At 37.0% G+C, this 27473-nt stretch overlaps 1 protein-coding gene across 1 annotated transcript in view; it reads right to left on the reverse strand.

Moving 5' to 3' along the window:
• Nucleotides 1-27473, reverse strand: part of Nrk (Nik related kinase) — a 135474-nt gene that overhangs the window by 71295 nt on the left and 36706 nt on the right. The window contains exon 3 of the mRNA XM_055607309.1: nt 44-100. Within this exon, the coding sequence (XP_055463284.1) occupies nt 44-100 (57 nt within the window). The remainder of the gene's footprint in view (nt 1-43; nt 101-27473) is intronic.

Below are 27473 nucleotides of genomic sequence, written 5' to 3' on the forward strand. Positions count from 1 at the left end.
AAGAAAAGAGCACAGAATAGGGAGAGGAAGCAGTATTGATTACCTTCCAGGCATTCATTACTTTATCAGTTGTGAAAGAGCCAGTCTTATCATGGAGTCCCTGAAAGAAAGAAAATTGATATATAAATGTCAAATGTTTGCTACTTACCCAGCTACCAAGAAACTACTAAAGTAAAATATATAATTAAATAAAGCTCAGGACAAAACATGTTGTAAAATGTGTATATATGTTTACAGCAAATGTAATTATGTTATCAACATTTAAGTAAATCCAAAGGACTTCAATGAAAATGAAACCAGTTTTTTTTTTCAGTTTCTTAGATGGTTGTGCTTATAGTAAGCTGTGGACATAGTTGATTATCTGAAAATAATGTTTATTCAATGTAATTAATAATCTTGATTTTCATTCTATCAAAAATTCCAGATGCAAAGTGCAAACTTTTAATTGAAGATAACAAACTAGAAGACATTTAAAAATATATTTATATATTTATTTATAAATTACAGTTTATTCACCTTGTATCCCACTGTTGCCCCCTCCCTCATGCCCTCCCAATCCCACCTTCCCTCCCTCTTCTCTTCCCATGCCCTTCCCCAAGTCCACTGATAGGGAAGGTTCTCCTCCCTTTCCCTCTGACACTAACTTATCAGGTCTCATCAGGACTGGCTGCATTGTCTTCCTCTGTGGCCTGGAAAAGCTGCAACCCCATCAGGGGGAGGTGATCAAAGAGCCAGCCACTGAGTTCTTGTCAGAGACAGTTCCTGTGCCCATTACTAAGGAACTCACTTGGAGGCTCAGCTGCCATGGGCTACATCTTTGCATGGGTTCTAGGATATTTCCACGCATGGTCCTTGTTTGGAGTATCAGTCTCGGAAAAGACCACTGGGCCCAGGTTTTTTGGTTCTGTTACTCTCCTTGTGGGGCTCCTGTCCCCTCCAGGTCTTCCTATCTCCCCTTTCTTTCATAAGATTCCTTGCACTCTGCCCAAAGTTTGGCTATGAGTCTCAGTATCTGCTTTAATACCCTGCTGGGTAGTCTTTCAGAGACTCTGTGTGTTAAGCTCCTGTCCTGTTTCCTGTTTTCTCCCTCTTCCAATGTCCATCCCATTTGCCTTTCTGGGTGAGGATTGATCATTTTAGTCAGGGTCCTCCTTCTTGCTTAGCTTCTTTAGATGTACAGACTTTAGTATGTTTATCCTATATTATATGTCTAATATCCACTTATAAGTGAGTATATGCCATGTGTATCTTTCTGCTTCTGGGATACCTCACTCAGGATGATCTTTTCTAATTCCCACCATTTACATTCAAATTTCATGATTTCCTTGTTTTTAATTGCTGAGTAGTACTCCATTGTGTAAATGTACCACAGTTTCTGTGTTCATTCCTTATTTGAGGGACATGTGGGTTCGTTCCTGATTCTATTACTAATAAAGCTTCCATGAACATGGTTGAGCAAATGTCCATGTTGTATACTTGAACATATTTTGGATATATACCTAGCAATGGTATAGCTGGATCTTGAGGAAGCACTATTCCTAATTGTCTGAGAAAGCACCAGATTGATTTCCAGAGTGGTTGTACAAGTTTACATTCCCACCCGCAATGGGAATGCTTTCTCCACATTCTCTCCAGCATGTATTGTCACTTGAGTTTTTGATCTTAGCCATTCTGATGGGTGTAAGGTACAATCTCAGGGTCGTTTTGATTTGCATTTTCCTGGTGACTAGGGATGGTAAGCATTTCTTTAACTGTTTCTTTTGCTATTCTATATTCCTCTATTGAAAATTCTCTGTTTAGCTTTGTACCACATTTTTTAATTCGATTATTTAATTTGTTGCTGTTTAACTTCTTGAGTTCTTTATATATTCCGAATATTAAGCCTCTGTCATATATGGGGTTGGTGAAGATCCTTTCCCAATCTGTAGGCTGTCATTTTTCTGATGACAGTGTCCTTTGCTTTACAGAAGCTTTTCAGTTTCATGACGTCCCATTTATTTATTATTGATCTTAGAGCCTGTGCTGTTGGTTCAGGACATTGTCTCCTGTGCCAGTGAGTTCAAGGCTTTTCCCCACTTTTTCTTCTAAGATGTTTAGTGCGTCTGGTTCTGTGTTGAGGTCTTTGATCCACTTGAATTTTAGTTTTGTACAGGGTTGTAAATATGGATCTATTTGCATTTTTCTACATGTTACACCAGCACCATTTCTTGAAGATGCTGTCTTTTTTTTCCCCATTGTATGGTTTTCGGGTCTTTGTCAAAACCAAGTGTCTGTAGGTGTTTGGGCTTATTCCTGGGTCTTCTATTCGATTCCATTGATCCACCATTCTGTTTTTTTTGTCAATGCCATGCAGTTTTTATCACTATTGCTCTGTAATACAGTTTGAGATCATTGATGGAGATACCTCCAGACCATCTGTTGCTTTACAAGATTGTTTTAGCAATTCTGAGTTTTTTTGTTTTTCCAAATGGATTTGAGAATTGTTCTTTCAAGGTCTGTAAAGAATTGTGTTGGTATTTTGGTGGGATTTGCACCAAATATGTAGATTGCTTTTGGTAAGATGGCCATTTTTACTATGTTAATCCTGCACATGTGTTCAAGTGCAGTCATGTGCGTGGAGCTGTGCCTTGAGGGAAAGGTTGCTGGAGCGTGTAGATGCCTGACGGTTGGTGCTTAAGCACGGGGAGTTGGGTGTAAGTTCTTGTGCTGTTTATGGTCACAATGTGCTTGTGCAGGTGCCCTGAATATCTCAGTGGCCTACAGGCCTGTTGTACTGTCCTCCTGGTATTCAGATCTGTCTGGGCTCTATGTATTGTTTGACTGGACTGCACTGCTAGACACACAGAACAGGGACTTCAGTGTTGAGAAAGCTTTCCCAAGTATCCCTATGTTGCCCACAGTGGGGATGTGGGTGGAAAGGATCAAATGTCTGGCTGCTCTGGGAGGCTGTTTCAGTCACTGAGCAGGAAGGCTTGTTCTTGAGGCAATCAATGTTGTCTCAGCCAATAAGGGAGACCTGTGCCTGGGTAAGGAGAATCGCAGAGTGTTGAATATTCTCTACTCTCAGTCCTTGGAGATGTCCACAGGTGACCAGGATCCAAAATGTCCCAGCTCATGGTTTATCCCTTCTTTTCCAGCAGGCTTCAATGTGGATGTTTGGCTTCAACTGCCCCTGCACTCACCAATTTCAGAGTTTAGGATCCTGTGCCCCACAGATACAGTGTGCCCTGGTGGCTGTCATCTTGGACCCCCCTCTGGAAGACTTTTTACTTACTCTTTTTGACCTACATGCATGTGCTATTGTGCAGAGATATCTTCTTGTTGAATATTCTCTTCATACATACAATTTCTTCCACAGTGATCCCTCATAAGTGTGATACATGACTAATTCAACAGACTCTAAATCTGTTAAATATGTTCTGAATGACAGGAACCACAAAACTAAGGAAAAAATAACTTCTGAAAGGTTTTTTTTCTTGGTGGAATCACAATGATTTCTAATACTGTAGTCTTAGCATAAATGCAATTCATAGATTTATAATAATTACAGTGAACATATACTTTTAACATTATTTTTAAATTAGGACTTATTTTGTGACAGCTAAACTTAAAAAAATATTTCATCCTATAATAATAGAAAAAATTCATCTCCAGTGTTCCTGTGATTAAGTTAAATAGAATGCCTTATATGATAGTTCTTTAGCAAAAAATTGTTCTTGGACTATAGTAGGTTGAACAGTAGTCTCACAAATTTTAAGTTAACCTTGTATTCAAGATTGTGACCTTATTTGTTCATACCTGTATTTCTCTGTAGGCACAGTTAACTATAGCTTTCCTTTCTTTGATTCCAGGAGGTTGTTCACTGATCAAACTGCTATTCTGTGCAATATAAAGCATTTGGCATACTAACAAAGACATCAGCCATACGGAACCTGAAAAGTTTGAATTCCCTCACTACCATACTTGTGAACGAACTTTAGTGAGGTAATTGAATGTCATTAAGTGTTAGTATTCATTGTCTAAATAATTGGTTTGTTTATATTCTCTTGATCAGTGATCAGTGATTGATTCTCATATGAAAATTGCACTGGGAAGATGCTCAATTCTCATTTAGGACAAACCTGATAGATTGTGGAAGCAGGAGAAGACATGGAACAAGACAGGAGCCTACTACAGACAGCCTCTGAAAGACTACTGATCGAGGTATGGAAGCAGAGGCTGAGACTCTTTGGGTAGAAGGCATGGAATTTTATGAAAGAAAGAGGAGACAGAAAGACCTGGAAGAAACCAGAGCTCCAAAAGGAGACCAACAGAGCAAAAACCAACCAATCAATCAAACAAACAAAAACCCTGAGCCCTGGGGGCCCTGCAGAGACTGATACCCCAACCAAAGACAATGCATGAATAGGACCTAACACCCCAGTTCAGATGTAGCCCACAGTCTCAGTATCCAAGTGGCATCCCCAGTAAGAGGAAGCAAGGGCTTTCTCTGGAATGAACTCAGTGACAGGCTCACTGATCACCTCTTTCTGAAGGGTGCAGCCTTGCCAGGCCACAGAGGAAGACAATGCAACCAGTACTGATGAGACCTGATAGGCTAGGACAAATAGAAAGAGAAAGAGTGGAATTGGGAGGTGATGAGGGAGGAGGCTACAGCTGGGATATAAAATGAATAAACTGTAATTAATTTAAGAAATTAATTAAAAAAAAGAAAGAGAGGAGGACCTCCCCAATCAGTGGACTAGGGGAGGGGCAGAGGGGAAAAGAGGGAGGGAGGGTGAAATTGGGTGGGGACAAGGGAGGGTGCCACAGCTAGGATACAAATTGAATAAATTGTAATAAATGATAATAATAAAAAAATTAAAAAGAAAGTTGCACACAGTTTATTTGTAGATCAATTATATCTTTTTTAAAATTTTTTATTAATTACACTTTATTCATTTTGTATCCCCCCCATAAGCCCCATCCCTCCTCCCTTCCCGATCCCACCCTCCCTCCCATTTCTGCATGCATGCCACTCCCCAAGTCCACTGATAGGGGAGGTTCTCCTATCCTTTCTGATCTTAGTCTATCAGTTCTCATCAAAATTGGCTGCATTGTCCTCTACTGTGGCCTGGTAAGGCTGCTCCCCCCTCAGGGAGAGGTGATCAAAGAGCAGGCCAATCAGATTATGTCAGAGCCAGTCCCTCTTCCCATTACTATGTAACCCACTTGGACACTGCACAGATGTAGTTCATGGCAGTTCAGTGTCCAAGTGGTTCAATTATATCTTAATGTTGATTTTCAAGAAGTTGCTCACTATTCCTGAAGGAAAACTAGACCTTAGATCTTAGAATCATTTAATGGGTTCGGACTCAACCATTGCAAGCTTTTATATATGTTTCCTGTATAAAAATACTTAATTATAAATTGATGCTTTTTTAATTTTTTTATTTAACTTTTATTAATTACACTTTATTCACTTTGTATCCCCCCATAAGATCCTCCCTCCTCCCCTCCCGATTCCACCCTCTTTCCCCCTTCTTCACGAATGCCCCTCCCCAAGTCCACTGATAGGGGAGGACCTCCTCTCTTTCCTTCTGATCTTAGTCTATCAGATCTCATCAGAAGTGGCTGCATTGTCATCTTCTGTGGTCTGGTAAGGCTGCTTCCTCCTCAGGGGGAGGTGATCAAAGAGCAGGCCAATCAGATTATGTCAGAAGGCGTCCCTCTTCCCATTACTATGTAACCCACTTGGACATTGAACTGCCATGGGTTACATCTGTGCAGGGGTTCTAGGTTATCTCCATGAATAGTCCTTGTTTGGAGTATGAGTCTCTGGGAAGCTCCCTGTGTTCAAATTATCTTGTTCTGTTACTCTCCTTGTGGAGTTCCAGTTCTCTCCAGCTCTTACTATTTCCCACCTCTTATATAAGATTCCATTCACTCTGCCCAACATTTGGCCATCAGGCTCAGCATCTGCTCTGATAGAATGCAGGGCAGAGGCTTTCAGAGGCCCTCTGTATCAGGTTCCTAGGTTGTTTCCTGTTTTCTTCTTCTGATGTCCATACTCTTTGCCTTTTGGGATGGGGATTGAGCGTTTTAGTCAGGGTCCTCTCTCTTGCTTAGTTTCTTTAGATGTACAGATTTTAGTGGGTCTATTTTGTATGTCTATCTGAGTGACTATATACAATGTGTGTGTTTTTGCTTCTGGGACAGCTCACTCAGGATGATCCTTTCCAGATCCCACCATTTACCTGCAAATTTCATAATTTCCTTATTTTTCATTGCTGAGTAATACTCCATTGTATAGATGTACCACAATTTCTGCATCCATTCTTCAGTTGAGGGGCATCTGGGCTGTTTCCAGCTTCTGGCTATTACAAATAAAGCTACTACAAACATGGTTGAGCAAATGTCCTTATTGTGTACTTGAGCCTCTTTTGGGTATATGCCTAGGAGTGGTGTGGCTGGATCTTGAGGTAGCACTATTCCTAGTCTGAGAACGCACCAGATTGAGTGGTTGTACAAGTTTACATTCCCACCAGGAGTGGAGAAGTGTTCCCCTTTCTCCACAAGCTATCCAGCATGTGGTGACACTTGAGTTTTTGATCTTGGGCATTCTGATGGGTTTAAGGTGAAATCTCAGGGTTGTTTTGATTTGCATTTCCCTAATGGCTAATGACGTTGAGCATTTCTTTAAGTGTTTCTCTGCCATTTGATATTCCTCTACAGAGAATTCTATGTTTAGCTCTGTTCCCCATTTTTTAAGTGGATTACTCGGTTTGCTGCTTTTCAGCTTCTTTAGATCTTTAGATATACTGGATATTAGCCCTCTGGCAGATAAAGGGTTGGTGAAGATTCTTTCCCAATCTGTAGGCAGTCTCTTTGTTTTGATGACAGTGTCCTTTTCTTTATAGAAGATTTTCAGTTTCATGAGGTCCCATTTATTGATTGTTGCTCTTAGAGCCTGTGCTGGTGGTGTTCTGTTCAGGAAGTTTTCTCCTGTACCAATGAGTTCTAGGGTATTCCCCACTTTTTTTTCTAGCCGATTTAATGTGTCTGGTTTTATGTTGAGGTCTTTGATCCACTTGGACTTCAGTTTTGTGCAGTGTGATAAGTATGGATCTATTTTCATTTTTCTACATGTAAAGATCCAGTTGGACCAGCACCATTTGTTGAAGATGCTATCTTTTTTCCATTGTATGGTTTTGGCATCTTTGTCAAAGATCAGTGTCCATATGTGTGTGGGTTTATTTCTGGGTCTTCTGTTAGATTCCATTGATCCACCATTCTGTTTCTATGCCAGTACCATGCAGTTTTTATAACTGTTGCTCTATAGTACAACTTAAGATCATGGATGGAGATACCTCCAGAAGATCTTTTATTGTAGAGGATTGTTTTAGAAATTCTGGGTTTCTTGTTATTCCATATGAAGCTGAGAATTTTTTCTTTCCAGGTCTATAAAGAATTGTGTTGGTAATTTGATGGGAATTGCATTGAATCTGTAGATTGCTTTTGGTAAGATGACCATTTTTCCCATGTTAATCCTGCCAAGCCACGAACATGAGAAATCTTTCCATCTTATGATACCTTCTTCTAATTCTTTCTTCAGAGACTTGAATTTTTTTTTTTTCATGCAAGTCTTTGACTTGCTTGGTTAGAGTTTCTCCAAGATACTTTATGTCATTTGTGGCTATTGTGAAGGGTGTTGTTTCCCTAATTTCTTTCTCAGCCCTTTTGTCTTTTGTATACAGGAGGGCTACTGATTTTTTGGAGTTAATTTTGTATCTGGCCACTTTGCTGAAGGTGTTTATCAGCTGTAGGAGCTCCCTGGTTGAGTTTTTGGGATCATTCATGTATACTATCATATCATCTGCAAATAGTGATAATTTGACTTCTTCCTTTCCCCTTGATCTCCTTCAACTGTCTTATTGCTCTAGCAAGGACTTCCAGAACTATGTTGAAGAGATATGGAGAGAGTTGTCAGCCTTGTCTTGTCCCTGATTTCAGTGGGATTGCTTTAAGTTTCTCTCCGTTCAGTTTGATGTTGTCTATAGGCTTACTGTTTATCACCTTTACTATGTTTAGATATGTGCCTTGTATTCCTGATCTCTCCAATACTTTAAACATGAATGGATGTTAGATTTTGTCAAATACTTTTTTCAGCATCTAGGGAGATTATCATGTGTGTGCTTTTTTCTTTCAATTTGTTAATATGGTGGATCACATTGATGGATTTCTGTATATTGAACCACCCCTGCATACCTGAGATGAAGCCTACTTGGTCATAGTGGATGATATCTTTGATGTGTTCTTGTATTCGGTTTGTGAATATTTTGTTGAGTATATTTACATCAATGTTCATAAGGGAGATTGGCCTGAAATTCTCTTTCTTTGTTGAGTCTTTGTGAGCTTTAGATACCAAGGTGACTGTGACTTCATAGAATGAGTTTGGTAATATTCCTTCTGTTTCTATTTTGTGGAATAGTTTGAAGAGAATTGGAGTTAGCTCTTCTTTGAAGGTCTGGTATAATTCTGCACTGAAACCATCTGGTCCTGGGCTTTTTTTTAGATGGGAGATTTTCGATGACCGCTTCTATTTCCTTGGGGGATATAGGACTATTTAACTGATTTACCTGGTCCTGATTCAGCTTTGGTAAGTGGAATCAATTAAGAAAATTGTCCATTTCATTTAGATTTTCAAATTTTGGGGCGTATAGACTTTTGAAGTAAGTCCTAATGATTGTTTGGATTTCCTCCATGTCTATAGTTATGACCCCCTTTTCATTTCTGATTTTGTTGATTTGGGTGGTGTCTCTCTGCCTTTTAGTTAGCTTTGCTAAGCGTTTGTCTATCTTGTTGATCTTCTCAAAGAACCAGCTCTTGGTTTCAATGATTTTTTTGAATTGTTTTATTTGTTTCTAATTGATTGAATTCAGCCCTGAGTTTGATTATTTCTAGCAGTCTACTCCTTTTTGGTGTGTTTCTAGGGTTTTTAAGTGAGCCATTAAGTTGCTTGAATGAGCTGTCTCGAATTTCTTCTTGAAGGCACTTAGTGCTATGAACTTTCCTCTTAGCACTGCTTTCATTGTGTCCCACAAGTTTGGGTATGTTGTGTCTTCATTTTCATTGAGTTCTAGGAAGACTTTAATTTCTTTCTTTATTTCTTCCCTGACCCAGCTGTCATTTAGTAGCAAATTGTTCAGTTTCCATGTGTGTGTAGGCTTTTTGCTATTTCTGTTGTTGTTGAAGTCCAGCTTTATTCCATGGTGATCAGACATGATACAAGGGATTATTTCAATCTTCTTGTATCTGTTGAGGTTTGCTTTGTGACCAACTATATGGTCTATTTTGGAGAAGGTTCCATGAGGTGCTGAGAAGAAGGTAAATTCTTTTGTGTTTTGGTGTAAGGTTCTGTAAATGTCTGTTAGGTCCATTTGATTCATGAACTCTGTTAGAGATATTGTTTCTTTGTTTAATTTCTGTTTTGTTGACCTGTCCTTTTTTGAGAGTGGGGTGTTGAAGTCTCCCACTATTAATGTGTGGTGATCTATGAGTGGTTTAAGTTTTATCAATGCTTCTTCCACAAATATGGGTGCCATTGTATTTGGGGCATAGATGTTCAGGATTGTGATGTCTTCCTGGTGGAATTTTCCCTTGATGAGTATGAAGTGTCCTTCCCCATCTCTTTTTATTACTTTTGGTTGAAAGTCTATTTTATCAGATATTAGATATCTTGCTTGCTTCTTGGGTCCATTTGCTTGGAAAGCCATCTTCCAACACTTTACCCTCAGGTAATGTCTATCTTTGTGACTTAGGTGTGTTTCTTGTATGCAACAGATTGCTGGGTTTTGTTTTTGCATCCATTCGGTTGGTCTGTCTCTTTTTATTGGAGAATTGAGTCCATTGATTTTGAGAGAGATTAATGACCAGTGGCTGTTAGATTCTTTTAATTCGATGTTGGCTGTAGTCACATGGTTGTGTACTTGGTTGCTTTTTGTTTTTCTATAATGAGGTTAGTTATTTCCTGTGTTTTCTTGAAAGTAGCTAGTTTTCTTGGGCTGTATTTTCCCTTCTAGTTTCTTCTGTAATGCTGGATTTGTTTGTAGCTATTGTTGAAATTTGTTTTTGTCATTGAATATCTTGTTTTCTCCGTCTATGAGGACTGAGAATTTTGCTGGGTATAGTAGCCTGGGCTGACATCTGTGTTCTCTTAGGGTCTGCATGATATCTTTCCAGGCCCTTCTGGCTTTCAAAGTCAGGTGTGATTCTAATGGGTTTGCCATTGTATGTTACTTGGCCTTTTTCTCTTGCATCTTTTATTATTTTTTCTTTGTTCTGTATGCTTACAGGTTTGATTATTATGTGGCGGGAGTATTTTCTTTTCTGGTCTATTTTATTGGGTGTTCTGTAGGCCTCTTGTATTCTTATTGGCCTCTCCTTTAAGTTGGGGAAATTTTCTTCAATGATTTTGTTGAAAATATGTTGGGCCTTAGTGCAGGGAATCTTCTTTTTCCTCTATTCCTATTATTCTTAGGTTTTGTCTTTTTATGTTGTCTTGAATTTCTTGGACGGTCTGTGTCAGGAATTTTTTTAGATTTAACATTTTCTTTGATAGATACATGTATTTCTTCCATTGTATCTTCCACACCTGAGAATCTTTCTTCCATTTCTTGTAGCCTATTGGTTATGCTAACCTCTGTAGTTCCTGCTTTCTTCCCTAAGTTCTTTCTCTCCACAATTTCTTCCATTTGTGTTTTTACTTTTTAATTTTTCCAATTCTATCTTCAGATCTTGAGCCGTTTTGTGGATTACCTTCATCTGTCTGGCTATATTTTTCTGTTCCTTCAGCTTTTTGTTTGAACAATCCTATGTTTCTTTTATTCCATTCAGTGATTTAAGCATTTCCTCTCTAAAGGCCACAAACTGTTTGACTGCATCTTCCTCTATTTCTTTACGTATTTTATTTGTTTCCTCTGTTATCTTCTTCATGAGCATAGATGTTAGGTCATCTTGAATTTCAATTATGCTGGGGTGTCTAGGGCTACTTGCCCCTGGATTACTGGCTTCTGGGGATGCCATATTGCTCTGTCTTTTGTTGGTTGAACTTTTACGCTGTCCTCTACCCATTGGGCTATCTTAGGTGTTTGAAGTTAGTTTCTGCAGGTGGTCCCTGCAGTCTTGTGGTTGAGAGAATCCCTTTGGCAGGAATATGGTTTTTCCTGAAGGAAACCTTCTCAGCTTTTTGGGTATAGTCACTGGATGGCCGGTGTTTTTAAGGAGTTGCTACAGCTCACCTCAGGCATGGAGACCTGGGTGGTAACTGTGGTCTTTATTAGTTGAGAGGGCTCTCCTCTCACCGGGAGAAGTCCTGGAGACAGCTGCCCTGCTTCTGGGTTTCTTGCTGCAAATTTAGTGATCAGCTGCTGTAACGTGTGTGTCCCGTGGTTTGGTTGGTTTTGTTAGGGATAACTGGTTGCCCTTTGGAGCAGTATCTGGGGGTTGATCTCGGGGTTTCTGTTCTTTTGTTGGTCTGAGTTTGGGGCTCTGTGCCCCAGTACCCAAGAGGTAATCTGTGGTGGGTGAGTACTGCCCTCCTGGTAACAGCAGGCTATCTGGGGTACAACAGGTGCCTGGGTTGGTCCAGTCTGTGGGATCTTTTCTGGGGATATACTGGGTGGCCTAATTCCGTCCCCTTTGCTTCGTTCCTTGTTCCTTATGAGGGTTTCTCCAGACAATGACTCCAAGACTCTGGTGTCTAGGAACACACAGTTCTGTCTGTAAGGAGTAGTTGGTACAAAGTAGGTGTCTGGGCTGGCAGCACGCGTGCCTGCCTGCTAGTCTGTGGGAGCTGGGTTCCCAACAACTCTGTGCTCCTCGCTTGGGTTCAGATCAGTGATGGTGGTGCATACTCGCTGGTCTGTGAGACTTTCTCCAGGCAAAGCCTAGGTGATCCAAGACAGCATGGTTTCCTTCCTTCCCTGTGGGACCTTCTCCGGACAGGGATTCCCAGGCTCTGTTGCACTGGGGCACACAGCTCGTCTGTACCGGTTAGCTGGGCATGCAGCTGCTCTCTGTGCTGGTGGCAGAATCTCAGTTGTGATGGCGTCGGGTACCCGCGGTCTATGAGACTTTTTCCAGGGAAAGACTGGGTGACCCGTGACCAGTCTCGTAACTGTAACTTTCCTTCCCCGTGGGTTTTCTAGCGACTGGGACTCCCAGTCTCTGGTGTTTTTGTCCAAATTGCTGCCTTTAAGGAAACATTTCAGAATTCTCCCTTGTACACTGATATTTTTTTTTCATTGATTCATTAATTTATCTACTTTACATCCTGGTAGAAATTTCCTCTTCTCCGATTTCTTCCCCCCCCCCTTCATTTTGCTCCTCTCTTCACAGAGAAAGGAAGACCTCCCAAAGAGTATCAACCCGCCTTGGCATTTCAAGTAGAACTTGGTGCATCTTCTATAGAGGCTAGACAAGACTGTACAGTTAGTGGAAAGAGATCCAAAGGCAGGCAACAGAGTCAGAAGGAGCCCTTGCTCCTGGTGTTGGAGGTCCCACATAAAAACCAAGCAGTATGTCTGCTATATATGGTACACTGATATTTTAAACATTTATTATGAAATAATTTTAAACTCAGACAATGGTTTCAAAAATAGTGCAGAGTTCTTATGTATATTACATGATCATAGTATAATAATAAATTAATATTGGCATGATATTCCTTTAAACTATATTATAGTTTACAATTTTATTGGTAACCATTTTGTATAATGTACCTCAGCTTGTGTTTGTTGATATTTTCTTGTAATTATTCTGAAGGTATATACTTGGAGGAAAAGAGCAAATTAATGGAAGGTCCTTTCATCACATATAACACATACAAGTTAAGAACTATGATGTATTGACCTAGATCACTTAATGTAAGACCTGTTGAGTTTCTCCATTATCAAGTCCTGTCATACTATAATCCATTAGAAGTGAGTGACATTAATTTTGAAGAAGGGAACTATTATTTTTAGGGAAGTAAGTTAGAAAATCTAGAAGGCACCTTTTGGAAAAAAAACCTAATTGTTTAGTAGTGCCATCTTGTGTTTTGCTGATTATGTACAAGCTGTTTTCTAATAAGAGCTGAAGGCTCTGCTATAGTGAGAATAGGCAGCATTTTTGATATGAGTTTTAGTGTGGCCTCTTTTTCTCATGTATAATTTGTGTATTATGCAAAATTAAGGGGAAATTTTCTGTAGTTACAGGCAGAAAGTGCAAAGAAAGCAAATAGATTTTGTACTCTAAAGTAATCAGAACTGTCTGTCCTTGGTGCTACTGAACCTTGAAAGTCCCAAGACTATAAATTGGATTTTGTTGCCCTTTTTTCTTATAGGAGTATCAGCATTATACAGGGGCCACTGGTTGCAATGGAATAATAATTATTCTTAAAATATAAAATATCCCCCAAGTACAAGAACGATAAACTGTCTGTAGTCATAAGTTTTAAGATATATATGTATGTATACATATATATATCTTATATATACATACATATATATCTTATGTATATATATCTTATGTATACATACATATACATAAGATATATACATATATATATATACATATATATATATACATATATATATATATATACCTATAGCAATTTAGGAAAAGAAAATTCAAATACTTGCTACCCATATAGTTTGAATCCTTAATAGAATTTGTTAAAGTGTTCACTATAATAAATACAAACTAGTATATAAAAGATATAAATATGATCTTAAATAACTATCTTAACTTATTACAATGCCTTCATAACTAAACATTTATTTTCATAGATCTATTTGAAGTAACTCAGGCAAAAATATAAATTCCTAAGTGTGCTAATTTCAACTTGGCAAAGATTTGTGTTCTTAATTAATTTAGGTAATCAAATAAACAGCATTATTTAGTTTGCTTCCTCCAGGAAAAGCAGAGTTCATTACTGTGCTATTGGTCTTCACTAGCTTGAAAATTAGTACCAGCATTTTTAATAATCCTATTCACAGAAAAAATGCTACATACCTCTAAGTTTAAGACTTATCACATACAAATACAACACACATGCACACACACACACACACACACATATAATGTATCCTTATATAGATATTCATAATAGTTTTGTAATTGAAGACAAAATCTTGCTAGACATTAAAAAAAAGAAGGGGAAATCATGAACACAATGATGAGGGTTACAGGAAACCTTGCACTACTACTTAGTAGCCAGCCTCCTTCAATTACATTGGGAAGTCAAATCACTACACTCAAGACTAATTACAATTTGGGGAAAGCACCTTGAACATAAAAAATAGCAAGGCTAACTTAAATGCTAAAGGTCCAGAAGCAAAGGTAACAACTGAAAGAAGAAATGCATGAAGTATCAGTGTTGTGATCACCTCACACTTAGCCTTCCCAGCTTCTAACTGACCAAGAAGTTGACTACTTTTCCAAGCCCATGTTTCCTTCCTGTTGGCACAGAGTTTTTCAATAAGCTTTTCATCACTTTTATTTTATAATTCTTCTCTACAGCTTTGGGGTTGTTCAGGTGAAGAATGTCTCTCCAGTTATTTGCTCATTTCCATTAGAATACTTGGGACACCTTCATGGAAGAGGTGCAGATACCAATTGGAACATGAATATGGCATAACATTTGAAAGGATTGGGGACAAAATGTTGGTCTCAAGTGGATAGAACTACACAAGCAAGTGTTGTCAGGCAATGATGACTGGAAACACTCAACCACTAAACACAAAAATTTAGCATATGGTGTATTGGCCATACAGCAGAATGAACACAGAATGTCAGAGCACAGCTGCTTTAGTTGTATCAGAAATGTCAGTGAAAAAAAATAAAATCTTACAGAAAAGGAGATAAAAAACATCACCAAGAAATAAGCCATTTGCTGTGTATTTCATGACTGGCTTTTGTTAGCTAATAGTCTGATGTAAACCTCAAAATTGGTAGGGAACTGAAAAATCAGCATTGAATTGAAGTAATGATCAATTTCTTGGGGATTATACATTTAAAACCATAACAAATGATTTAAAATAGCAGCTGTGACAGCTGTGTTTGTAAAATCCATCATTCTGTAGAAGTTAATTACTATGTTTTCCTCTAGAAAGAATATAGGATAGTTCTTGATGGCCTTGTAATTTTCATTAGGCAATTTTTATATCATGTAGATAAAGAAATTGTTGTGGAAAAAATGCCTTCTCTTCAACCATTCATTCAGAGTGCCTCCAGTCATTTATTTTGCTTTTAGTTGGCAAACTGAAACCACATAATCTTGTGGCATTCGTTGTTTTCAACTGAGTTTGTGGTGGAGAAAGGCCACTCGATTACTCATGTCCTTTTCATTCACATAGTTTTTATCTTTTGTCATACCTTTTTGTTCCTAGAAAAAGATCCAAGTGATCCTTGAAAGCCACCATGATGGCAGCCATAAGCAGTATCTAGGAGTACTTGTGGAGACAGTATGTCTAACGATTTGGTTTCAATCAATAGGTCTATGCAGAAATATAAAAACAAGTGGCTTATTGACAGCTTTCAAAGTTTACCAAGTTATATCCTTACTCCCAAGCATGTCCTCAAATTAACTATCCTTTCAGACTGGTAATAAGGGTACTGTATTTTACATACATGTCTTCTCAAATTGTTTTCTTTCTTATCCTTCCATCATCACAAACCAGCTCAATAAACTCACAATAATAGATGTGTTTAGACTAATCAGTATTTATTCACTACAATTAATAATAATAATAATAATAATAATAATGAAAACTCTTGAAGAGTAATTAGATGCCAATAATTGTGGTTACAAGCAGATGGAGCCTGAAACTGAAAAAAAATACTATTTTAACTTTGGGGTTTTAAGATTTCTGTAATCAAACTACTACAATTTTCACAGCAAAATGCAAGTTAAAGGGTAAGCATAAAAATGAGTCATTTTTCTGTTTAGAATTCCAACATATTGGTTTAATAAGCTATAAATATTACACATGAAACAGTTGTTACTTACAGGCCACTACAAAGATATGTCATATCTTTGCATAAAATGGTGAGTTTGTGCTCCCAGTTACTTAAGTAACATTTGTTATACTTTATGTGTTTGACATCTCGTACATTTCTTTTACCTAATGAATCACTTACCTACCTAGCTGTCTACTACTAGATGACAGCTGTCTAAAGGAAGTGTTCATTTTTATTTAGTTTTAGGGTTATAGGCATTCAGCAAATGGGGTGTTGAGCTAACCCAAATTAATCACAATATGATTCTAAAAAGGAAGCGGATAGGCTGAGTGGTGAGTGAAGACATGTGAGTGACGGTGGATACACAATTAGAAGAAAATTTAGAGAGACCATAATGCCTAAAAAGCACTGTAATACACTGATATTTCCAGACAACTCCTATTCAGTGGTGCACTTTTGCATGTTACTGCAGGAATCCAAAGGGCATTAATTATCAATCGGTGAATTTCCCTTCTTTAACCATGTAATCATCCCTGTGGTTCCACTGCAAGGCCATTCAAAGTTCCATGCAGTTCCCTTCTGTTAGAGAGCCTCAAGGCTTGGAAAGATAGGTGCTAGTCCATGTCAGAGTGCCAAAGCTCTTGCCAAACCAACACAAGGTTGGGCTGTCAGGTGGTACTGCTTATCCTCATCCGTGTTACTACAATTAAACCTTCACTAAGTATCTGCAATGTATACCATCTGTTGTTCTATCAAGTTCAGAGGCATGAAGCAATGAGATCATCATGTATTCCATGTCTTTCTTTCACAGCCAATAATCCAATTAAACAAACCTTGCCTAGCTATAGTTAATGGATTCATACTGGACCAGATATTTTAAAGCAAAATATTAGGAAGGACTAGAATAACCAGACAGACAAATGATTTTCCTTTTCCAAAATCCTGGGACAGTCATGGTCATGCTTACTAGAACTGTGAAACAGTCAGAAGAGGGCCTTTGTGGTTTCAGTGGCTTTGTAGCTTAGGATCTTCCCTGTAATTTGAGGTAGTTATGTGTGCTTATACAGTGGCTTCAACTGACTTTTATTACCCTTGTTATTACTCCTGCAGGGAAAAATAGGTCAAAATACGAGGTAACATCATTTGCAAATGAGATATTCTCTCTGACACTACAGCACTCAAACAGCAAATTTCATAAAATGGGCAATAAAGTTCAAGTTTGTTGGCTAGAAATATATGGCTAGTGGCTAATAGATAACTAAGAGGTGCCTCAGTAGACTGCTATGTGATAAGTCAGGTCTGGAGGTGACAAAAATACAAAACCATTAAGGTTCACTCTTACAAGTAGGTGGCATCATGAAACCCTCAGTGCTGGCCATTAACACAAATTTAGTCAGAGCCTGCAGGAATGAAAAGCTGGCTCAGAGGCTACAAGTACTCGCTGTTCCTTCTGAGGACCTGACCTTGGTTTCAATAGCATCTATATCAGGTGGCTGACAATCGCCGCCGTAACTCTTAACTCTATGGGACTCCGCACCATCTTTTGTTCTCTGTTGTCATCTGTATATACATTGCACCATGGCATACACCCACACCCACACACCCAAAGTCTTAAAAAATAGTCAGTCTATAACTTAGAACTTAATAGGTTGAGGAAACTATCTATGGCGTACATGAGACTACAGGTCAAACTATCTCAAATTCTCTGATCACACTTCCAAGCATCAGCATTCATTAAAGAATTCATTAAAGTGAAAACATGATCAAGTACAAGATAACTCCATAACATGTGTATGATTTTAAGCCTATGGAAATGTTTTTTTTTGTTTTTTTGTTTTTTTTTTTCCTAAGAAGTACCATGCATTAAAAAATCAGAGGGGATTCAGTTACCAGAAGCCACTTTACTTTTCACATGCCCCCCCTTCTCTGTTACCATTTTTTCCCTCACTGTCACAGAGTTGTTGCTTTTATTTTTCTAAGATATGTTTGGATTTAAACATGGGACAGTGTGTCAGGGCATGAGCAGGGGCAAAGAAACAAGTCTTTTAGAAGTCAACAGGTTCTAGCACAGAATGGTTAATGCTTCCTCACAATGTCTCAATGTTTTAATATAAACTGCTTTTGAATGCAATGCATGAATCAGTTAACACTCACACAGAATGTACTCCATCTGTTCTGACAGATGTGAGGGGCGGTGTCTCTAATTCTCTCAAGCAGCATAACTAGTGAAAGACAAGCATTGAAACAGCTGGGTGATGGGTGAGGAGAGGGGCACAACAACCAAAAGTAACAGTCTTGCCTTTTAAATCTACCCACTCAAAAGGAGATTCCTAACTCTCCTGGCTTTACCAACTGAGGGTTAAGCAAAAATGGAGAGGGGGGTTTATGACTTCAAGAAAGGTTTTGTCTGTAGTGTAGAAGGTCTTTTATTTAAGTGTGTCCAAAACAAGAAAATCACTGAGTAAAGTTACTTAAATTTATTAAGGCAATCGGAAAAAGTAGGGTAATATAAGAGATTAAAACAGTCATCTAAAACAGACATGCATTTATATAAAAATGTTCTCAGGTTTGAAATAAAGGAAAGAAAAGATGTAAAATATCATGGGAGCATGTAAACTACTTTACCATATTCAAATTTTTAACATTTTTCTTCCTTACTTCAGATTCTTTCATAACTTTTTCCTACTCTATTAACCACTAAATTATTTAATCCACACTGCCATTGACAGGATTAGCAACAGATCAAAAACACGTCCAAGAATTTCTTTTGATTTTGGTGTTGTTTTTTTAGTTTTTAAAACTGTCTCTGCATTTTTTAATCATTGCATATTACCTTTAAACTAATCAGCAAGCCAGATAGATGACGTGTGATCTAATGGTGGCAATATTTTGAACAAAACCACTTTTACATGTAGATTAAATAATCCTCATACAAGGGACTCAATTATACTAATGAGCAATATTTGTCCAGGCCTTCAGCAAATATTTATGAATTATGCTGTGAATTTATTGTTTGATATGCATTAAATGTCGCAAAAGCAATATTTGATTAGATAAGTGTCTAAGATAAAATGCTTTTGAGTTTATATTTAAGTAGTCTTCTGTCTCCAAATTATAGACAGACAGATATGTTCCATTTCTGAATACAACATAAAGATTTTTGTTGCATTTCACCCTTGCTTTCTAAATTTTGTTGCATTTAGACAGAGTATGTTCTGTACAATATGGAGTCCCTGAAATGTAATATTTTCTTTATATTTAAGCACATAATCAGATTTTAAAATGTCCCTTATGTACCTGAAAAGAATGGCTATTCTGTAATCATTTGTAGCAGAATGCATCATAGATCAAAGAGGCTAAATGTTATCGCCTTTTAAGTTTACTAATTTAACTTCACTTATTTTAGTAACACTTTCCATTCCTTCAGGCAATTTCTTATATTTTAATATTAGTGCAATAAACTTCAAAATTCATCTACATTTTAAACATCTATTGTTTATAGAAGTATATGTGACCCAAGAAAGCAAATCCATTTGAGACTTCACAACACAGGTAAAATCCTACCATCAAAATGTTGTTGTTTTGTTTTGATTTTTGTTTTTTGTTTTTCTTTTAATGCACTTGACTTTCATTGTTAGAATGTTCATAAAGCTGAGAATTTGGGGGGGCAGAAATATGACTGAGGTGTTTTTCATTTTACATGGATTCCACCCCGCTGCCCCCAAAATGCCAGTACTGGCAAGATATAAAGGAAGGGAAGATTCTGGCCATGGATATTGACACAGGCATGATGCTAAGGCTGCAAGACCAATTATTTTCTTCCTTAAAACAAGCCCTCTCCAGATACAGAAGTGGAGCTAGAGCCTTAAAAAGAAAGGTGGCAAAGTTAGGATAGATTGTTTTACTTCTGTACTCTGATTTTCTTTATTAATATGCCAAACCCATTAATTCTGGGACAAATTACAGCTTTTACATAACCTGCAATGAATTAGAGTTCACCCCTTGTGTGGGCTTAAGCATTTGCTGCATACCTTAAGAGTTACTGGAACATGCTGCACTGCTTCATTTCTACATCAACGGGACAATTAAAAAATAATGTACTGAGTCTTCATCTGGGATTTAACACAAAAGTGTTTTGTCTCAAAGGGTCTTTGCTGGTATTAGAGTCATGTGTCACTGTCAGCATTGTAGTTGGGAGGTTGTTCTTGCTGTCATGTATTGTGTAGCTTTATTTAATTGTGAACTATGACAAGTCGAAAAATATCTACAGCTTTCATGGAGAGAGAAGTACCTGAAAGACTGAGCTCAAGGGCCTCTTTAATGGCGTTTTTCTGGCAAAAATAAATGTCTCCTCAGTATGTGCTTCTACATTCACTATTCTCATCCCACAGTCACAGGTAATGACTTAGATACATTGTTTGATTGTTACCATGCTTTAGTAGAATCCTTGCAAAACGTTGCCTTACGCAGCTGCAAAGGAGTACATTACACGATTTTAAAACCGGAGGTGGGGAGGGGGTCAGAAAACTTCTCAGGTGAGGGGACTGAGGAATAGAATGCTTTATGGGAGAGTAAATGGGGAAGCTCTATCCTCTGACTGATCAATTTAGGGCTGTTAAAGTTTCGAATACTTGTAAGTTCCATTCCTGACACAGGAGTTGGGAGAAAGGGATGCATGGGGAAAAAAAGGAAGAAGAGAGGAGAAGGAATTGAATGCTTTATTCTTGTGAAAGGGACAAAATTGGTCAAGGTTATGGCTTTTATCTTAATTGATATTTGCTGAATATTAGGAGACTGCGTAATGTATAGAGCCAGGCAACTCATGTAATTTATTTTCTTTTTGCTACAAATTTGTGAAAATTATTCACTATTTTTAGCAAAATCTAGGTTCCCTAAGTGACTTAAGTGTTATTCTACTAAAATAATTCTGCCCTGACCAAGTCTTCCCTTGTAGAAAGTCAATAAGAAAATAATTGTTTTATTTCAGCAAGTTTAACCACCAAATTGAAACAGTGAATTTGTTCTAGGACTGGAGAGATGTCTCAGCCATTAAAGGCTAGGCTCACTGCCAAAAAAGAGAAATATAAATAGGTGTGTACTTTACTTTCTATGCTTATATTTGTTTAATTTTGTACATTTTGCACATAACAATTGTCTCTGCAACCAGTTAAAACAAGTGTGATTTTCTCTAAGCTTTTGATGTCTTTTAATAACTGCTGCACATGACGGTTTCAAATATTCTACATAAATATTATATTGTATGCTCATGTCATAGAATGCCTGTATATAGGGGAAATCTTAGAAGATTATCCTCTTGCAAAAAGTGGCCCATGCATTCATCACCAAAGTGACTTCAATATTAAAAGTGACTAGTAAATGCTTTGACATAGGTCTTCTTTATATAATTCATATAATTTTCTATGTAAGATGGTAAAAATGGCACTGTTAAAAAATTCCCTTACAAAGGAAAGTCACCTAGATGGAATTCTGAGATTGCAGGCTCAGTCCTTTATCTGAAAAAATATATATAAAGTGAGACTTTCTTGAATAGACCTTAATTCAGCCAATTTCCATTAAAAGTGAAGAATGTTATACTGGCTGAAATTTATGACTTGACAGAATCTTTCTAAGAATGTTGACAGGTACTAGGGTTGTTACACTGAGAGAAGAAAAAGTTCAACATTAACTTCAAAGACGGTCTTCAAGGACATAGAAAGTCTTGGCTGGTGCTATAATGGTAGCAACCTGATTTTTTTAAAAAAGGAGATAAGTTCATATAAATTATGAAATATTTTGACTAAGCATCAGTAAGAAATTATTGAAAATGATAATTTTGAAAATGACATGTTTGTATGTTTGCTCAACTAACAGTCTGAATTATGGTGTGTCTGAATAGAGGGTGTTGCAATTGAACTCTTTTTTTCCTAATAGTATTCAATAAAACAACTGACTCTTTAAATTTTCTAACTTTAACATTCTTGTAATTATCCCTGGTATCATCACAGTGACTTTTTTTTCATGATATATTGCAATGACTTGTGTTGGAGTTTCATAATATTTCTATATTATACCATCCCACAAAATACCTACTTTTCCTTGTCTACTATTTATAAACATTATCCCCCTCCCCCACGCCTATACCAAGAATGAATAGGATATAGAATCTCTTCCTACATTCTGTCTTTTTAATGTAGAAAGCTTTACTTTCAAAACAACTACTCACCACACAGAAGGCTTAAAAACAACGTATATGCTTGCTTTGTACTGTGTAGAGTACCACTCTGCCATAATATACTGGCTATGAGAAATAAATTCAGCAAATTTGCCAAAAAGCATTAGAGAACAATAAATACAAGCCCCCCTACTGTGGTTCTCACATCTGCCTCTAATTGTGATCATCATAAATGTTGACTTAGGAAAGCGAAAGTCACAGATACATCCATTTTGGAACCAATGTTTTCTCTATATCGTTTGTAGATCAAATGATCCATATCCTCATACCAAAATATTCTATCAGTCATTGCTATTCTTTGAAACACATCTCTGGGTAATATCAGCCTAAGGAAAATCATGAAGAAGAAGTATGTCTGAGACTTTAAAATATACGTTTCCTTACAGATATAGGTGATGACTTTTCTGTAATTCTTGTTTTGTGAAATGTCTTATGATTAGATTTAATTAGTAGAGGTAATTATTTGGCTCCCTTTTCTTTTTCTGTCTGAAATTTTAGTGGATAATCAGTGAACTGAATCTTGGATTTTAAAGAAAACATCAAAGATGACATTTATGTGTTTTTCCAAACTAGCTCCTGATTACATCCAAATTCACAGTTAAGCTGTTGTGGAAAAAAAAATTAACAAAGACTCAATTACATTTTATTTCTGGTTGTTGTCTGTATGGTTTTGTTTTGTTTTGTTTGTTTTGAGACAGAGTTTCACTATAAGGCCCAAGTTAACCTGGAACTAACTATGTTAGCCTCATTCTGACAATATTGCATTAGCCTTCAAAGTAATAGTATTGCAAGTGTGAATGACCACATCTGGCCATATTTATATTCAATGTTAAAAACCACTTTTCATTATTGAGTATGATTTTATTTCAACAATTATTTGATAGCAAGTAAGCCCAATTTGTATGTTACTATCTCATTTTGTATGGAAGCCAAATGTCTGAACCAAATCCATAACAAGCATAATTACTAGCACTGACAATTATACAAAATAATTTTCAAATCTTTATATTTACTGTGTATTTTTTATGAGAACAGCAGCACAAGCCAATGGAAATGGTTACCGATTATTTTAACAAATAATACTAAAATTATGTTTCTTTTTTAAATTATTTTTATTTTTTCCACTTCTTTCTACTCTATGCAGACAGTATCTCAAAATAGATGAACTACCTAAATACAAAAGATAATTCTAAAATCACAGTAGAAGAAAGCTTGTTTTTTAACTATGACCCTCAAAGTCCAAAAAAGTAAGGTAAACATTGATAAATTGGACTTATAAAAACTAAACTATAAGGCTGGGCAGGCAGAGGCAAGAAGATTGCAAGTTCAAGTATATCAGTGGCTACAGAATGTATCTGAAACCAGGCTGGAGTACGTGAGACCCTGTCTCAAAAAACTAACACATGGAAGAGGAGAAGATAATTATGCATCTTCTCAGGGACTTGCATTTACAAAAATATTTAAATATATTATTCAAGAAAGATATACAAGAGGTCAATATGCATATGAAAACATACTCAAAATTATTGGTCAATAAAATTTGCAAATGTCTTGATTTTCCCCTTATCAGTTACCTCATCTATGACACAGGAGTAACTCTTCCACACAAGGTTGTTTTAGAAATTAGAAAAAAAGATAAATAGAAAAAGTAGACTTGTGCTTGTCATATAATAAGCACTAAAACTTGAAAAACCACACACATAAAATGTTGGCGGTGGTGCACACCTGTAATTTCAGCACACAGGGAGGCAGACGCAAGCCGATCTCTGTGAGTTTGAGGCCAGCCTGGTTTACAAAGTGAGTCCAGGACAGCCAAACCTACACAGAGAAACCCTGTCTCAACCCACTCCCCCACCCCTCCCTCCAAAAAACCAAAGGAAAGTAATGAAAAAAAAAACCACATAGAACTACTTCATTCAGTGCAAAGATCTAGGCTGTAGGAAAAGGGATCCTCAACTATTGATTTTCCCCTCAAAAGTTATAAATATATTGTGCTGCATGGCCCCAGAAATGTGGTCCAAATGATTTCGCTTCTGTGTCCCTAAGTGAACATAATAAAACAGAAGCTACCTGAAGCATTTTAAAATCTATGGAACTGGCTATATAAAATAACTTGAAAAGTCACTGAAATAAGTCTAATCATCACTGAAAAAGCTTTTCTGAAAGGTACTTTTATATCAAGGGCATCCAAGGTCAGCCAGAGAACATGCTTTGCCTTGGTTCTTACTTTTTCTCTTTCAAAATCATCCTTTTTACCATGATTTGTATTTTGTGTATGCTTGTGCTATACTTAAGAAGGTAAATTCAGTTCTGTAAAACATAATTAAGAAAATTACATAAATGCATTTATCATTCACATTTTACATTGATGCAACCAATGGCATAGATTTCTCTCCCTTTCCTATATGAAAGAGATCCGTCTGAGCAAGCCAATGTAGGAAAGCAAGTAAAAGATTCAGACTCAGAATAGAGCTCTTATTTATCTTAGCTACACTCTATTCCTTTGAGTATAATCCTCAAAATGATGGTAACTTTTCATTAATTCACTTTTCTTCTTCCCCTACTAGCATTGGAACAAACCCCCAGAAATTAAATGAAACAACCTTTAAAACTATAAAACTGATATAGCCTTTTTTCCCCTCTGCCCAAATTGTCCTGGGTCAACCAGATTCTAATTCTTGCAACCTGATACGTCATTTTAACAAGGTGGCTCCATCTTGACCCAGGCACTGTTATAAGCAAACAGATGTTTCTCAAATTTCACATGACATTATCCATTCCACCTGTTTTTTGACAGATGATTTACTTTCTGACACTTAAACAATTCTATTCCTCTGTCACCTTGCAAATCAGTTCACTTCAACAGAGAATGGCATTGGCTTAATGATATTCTAACCCAAACCCTTCAGTTTAGGCACACATAAACAAACTACAGAAAATAAAAGTAACCTTATGGTGCCAATTGGAGGAAGTGTGTTACTGGTCGAGCATTAAATTATGCCTGTGGATATTGGTATCAGTTCTTTTCTATGCCTAATTTTATCTCCTATTTTGTGAAATGCGTCTTTCTACGTTGTCCAAGAGAACCTCAGACTCCTGTGCATAAGCAATGCGCTTTCCCAGACTTCCTATTTGTTACCTGAGAAAGGATATGAACACTACCATGATTGGCCTTAGAATTTCACACTTTTAGCATTTTGGTTATCTACCCATAATTCATCTAAAGATCTGTCTCATGTCATCATTTTGTAAATTTTCTTAATATTTTATGAAGTTCATATCTGAATACATTATTTTCTCCTCCCTCTTCTCCCTCCAACTTCTTCCATGTTCTCACACCTCCTCCTAAAAAAATTCATGTTCTCTTCCTCTTTAATGATTATTGTTACATAAACATATTCACATATACCTTTATAATTATAGCCAGTTTAACCTCTTTAGTGTTGTTTATATGCACATATGTTTAAAGTTGACCACTGTAGTTGGCTAACCTACACAAAGGGCTTGTCCCTGGGGAAGAATGATTCTCCCTCTCCCTTTCTCAATAGTCATTAATTGTCTGTAGCTCTAGTACTGAGGCACTGTAGGATTTCCCCCATCTATATTGATATCTCAACTGGAATTATCATATTTCAGGTCTAGATTAGGCAACTATATTGTTGAAATTTTATGGATGCAATTTCCCTGCCATATATAGAAGATACTATCTCACAGCAAATCTCCTGGTTATCTGATTCTTCTGCAGGGTCTCTTGTAACCTAGACTGTCCTTTAACCCTTGATCTTCCTGCCTTTGCCTTTCAAGTACTGGGATTACAGATATATGTCACATATCTTGCTCCATGCTGGATGATAATTAGAAAAGTTTACTGAGCTATAATCTGATTAGGTTTATTAAAGAATAATTTACATTTATAAATTTTTTTTATTTTAGTGGACACTTTTATGAGTTTTAAGAAATACACATAATAATGTAATCACTACTACATATTATATACATATATATGTCTTACTATTTTGCAGTTTTGATAATGGATTTATGAGTTAATGGAATTTTCTATTTTACTAAATCTTTAACTTAATAGAGGGACAATCAAAAACATATTCTTGACCCACATTTATTGAAAGTTTTCTCTTTTTTTCCAGTTAATAATTTAATTCTATGTTGTATACCACAAAACAGTGCAGATGAATCTCACAATCTTGAGAGGAAGTAGATATTAAAACACATGTTGTAGTACTACAAAGTCAAATGATTGAAAGAAGGACTTCAGAAGGTGCTGGTGCCATTTTGTCCAAACACATGTGGTCACCTTCTCAGACAATTAGGAAGAGCGCTTCCTCAAGATCCAGCCATACCACTCCTAGGCATATACCCAAAAGAGGCTCAAGTATACAACAAGGACGTTTGCTCAACCATGTTTGTAGCAGCTTTATTTGTAATAACCAGAACCTGGAAACAACCCAGAAGTCCATCAGTGGAGGAATAAATACAGAAAGTTTTCTAATATGTCAGATTTTATTTGCTGCTGAGGAGCAGAGGGGAGAAGAGAGGAAGGGAGAGGAAACAAATAATTTGGCCAATAAAGAAGGCAATAAGGACAACCAAAAAGACAAAGAAGGAAAAAAAGGAGAGGCACGAGGCATATAAGCAATAGATATGGGAGATGAGGTGGCACCAAGAATATGGGTTGTTTAAATGTTTTGAAATGTCAATCTTTACTATTGATAACAGACAGGTTATGAGAAATGCAGCTAAGTGTGTACCTGCCTATCTACAAGCACCTGGAAGTAGGTTTTAAAACTTATTTTGTTGTAGTTCTACTTGTTTTGTAGGTTATTTGTGTAATAAAACATCTACACTCAGCCAATTAGGAGTCCTTCTGATTGTGCTTAACTAATTAAAATTTAGCTAAAAACAGTTAATTTGTGTTTCTTTTTGTAAATTGGTATAAAAGTCATCAGAGATATAATCTGTTGCATAATTCTGCTTCTGCCAATGTTGGACAGTATATATGAAACTGGCTACATAAAACTATAACATAACCAAGGTGTGCAGTAATACACACATATATATTATATGTGGAGTTCTAACTAGAAGGTGTTCACTAAGGGCTTTTCTCTTAGAAGGTATCGTCATAACTAAGTTATGCCTGATTGCAATTATTTAACCATTCCTTCAGAAAGCCAAAAAGCCCATTCTATTCTACTCTGTTCTATTCTATTCTATTCTATTCTATTCTATTCTATTCTATTCTATT

This window comes from Psammomys obesus, unplaced genomic scaffold (assembly GCF_907164565.1).
Source record: "Psammomys obesus unplaced genomic scaffold, mPsaObe1.curated_primary_1811, whole genome shotgun sequence".
Classification (NCBI taxonomy): Eukaryota; Metazoa; Chordata; class Mammalia; order Rodentia; family Muridae; genus Psammomys; species Psammomys obesus.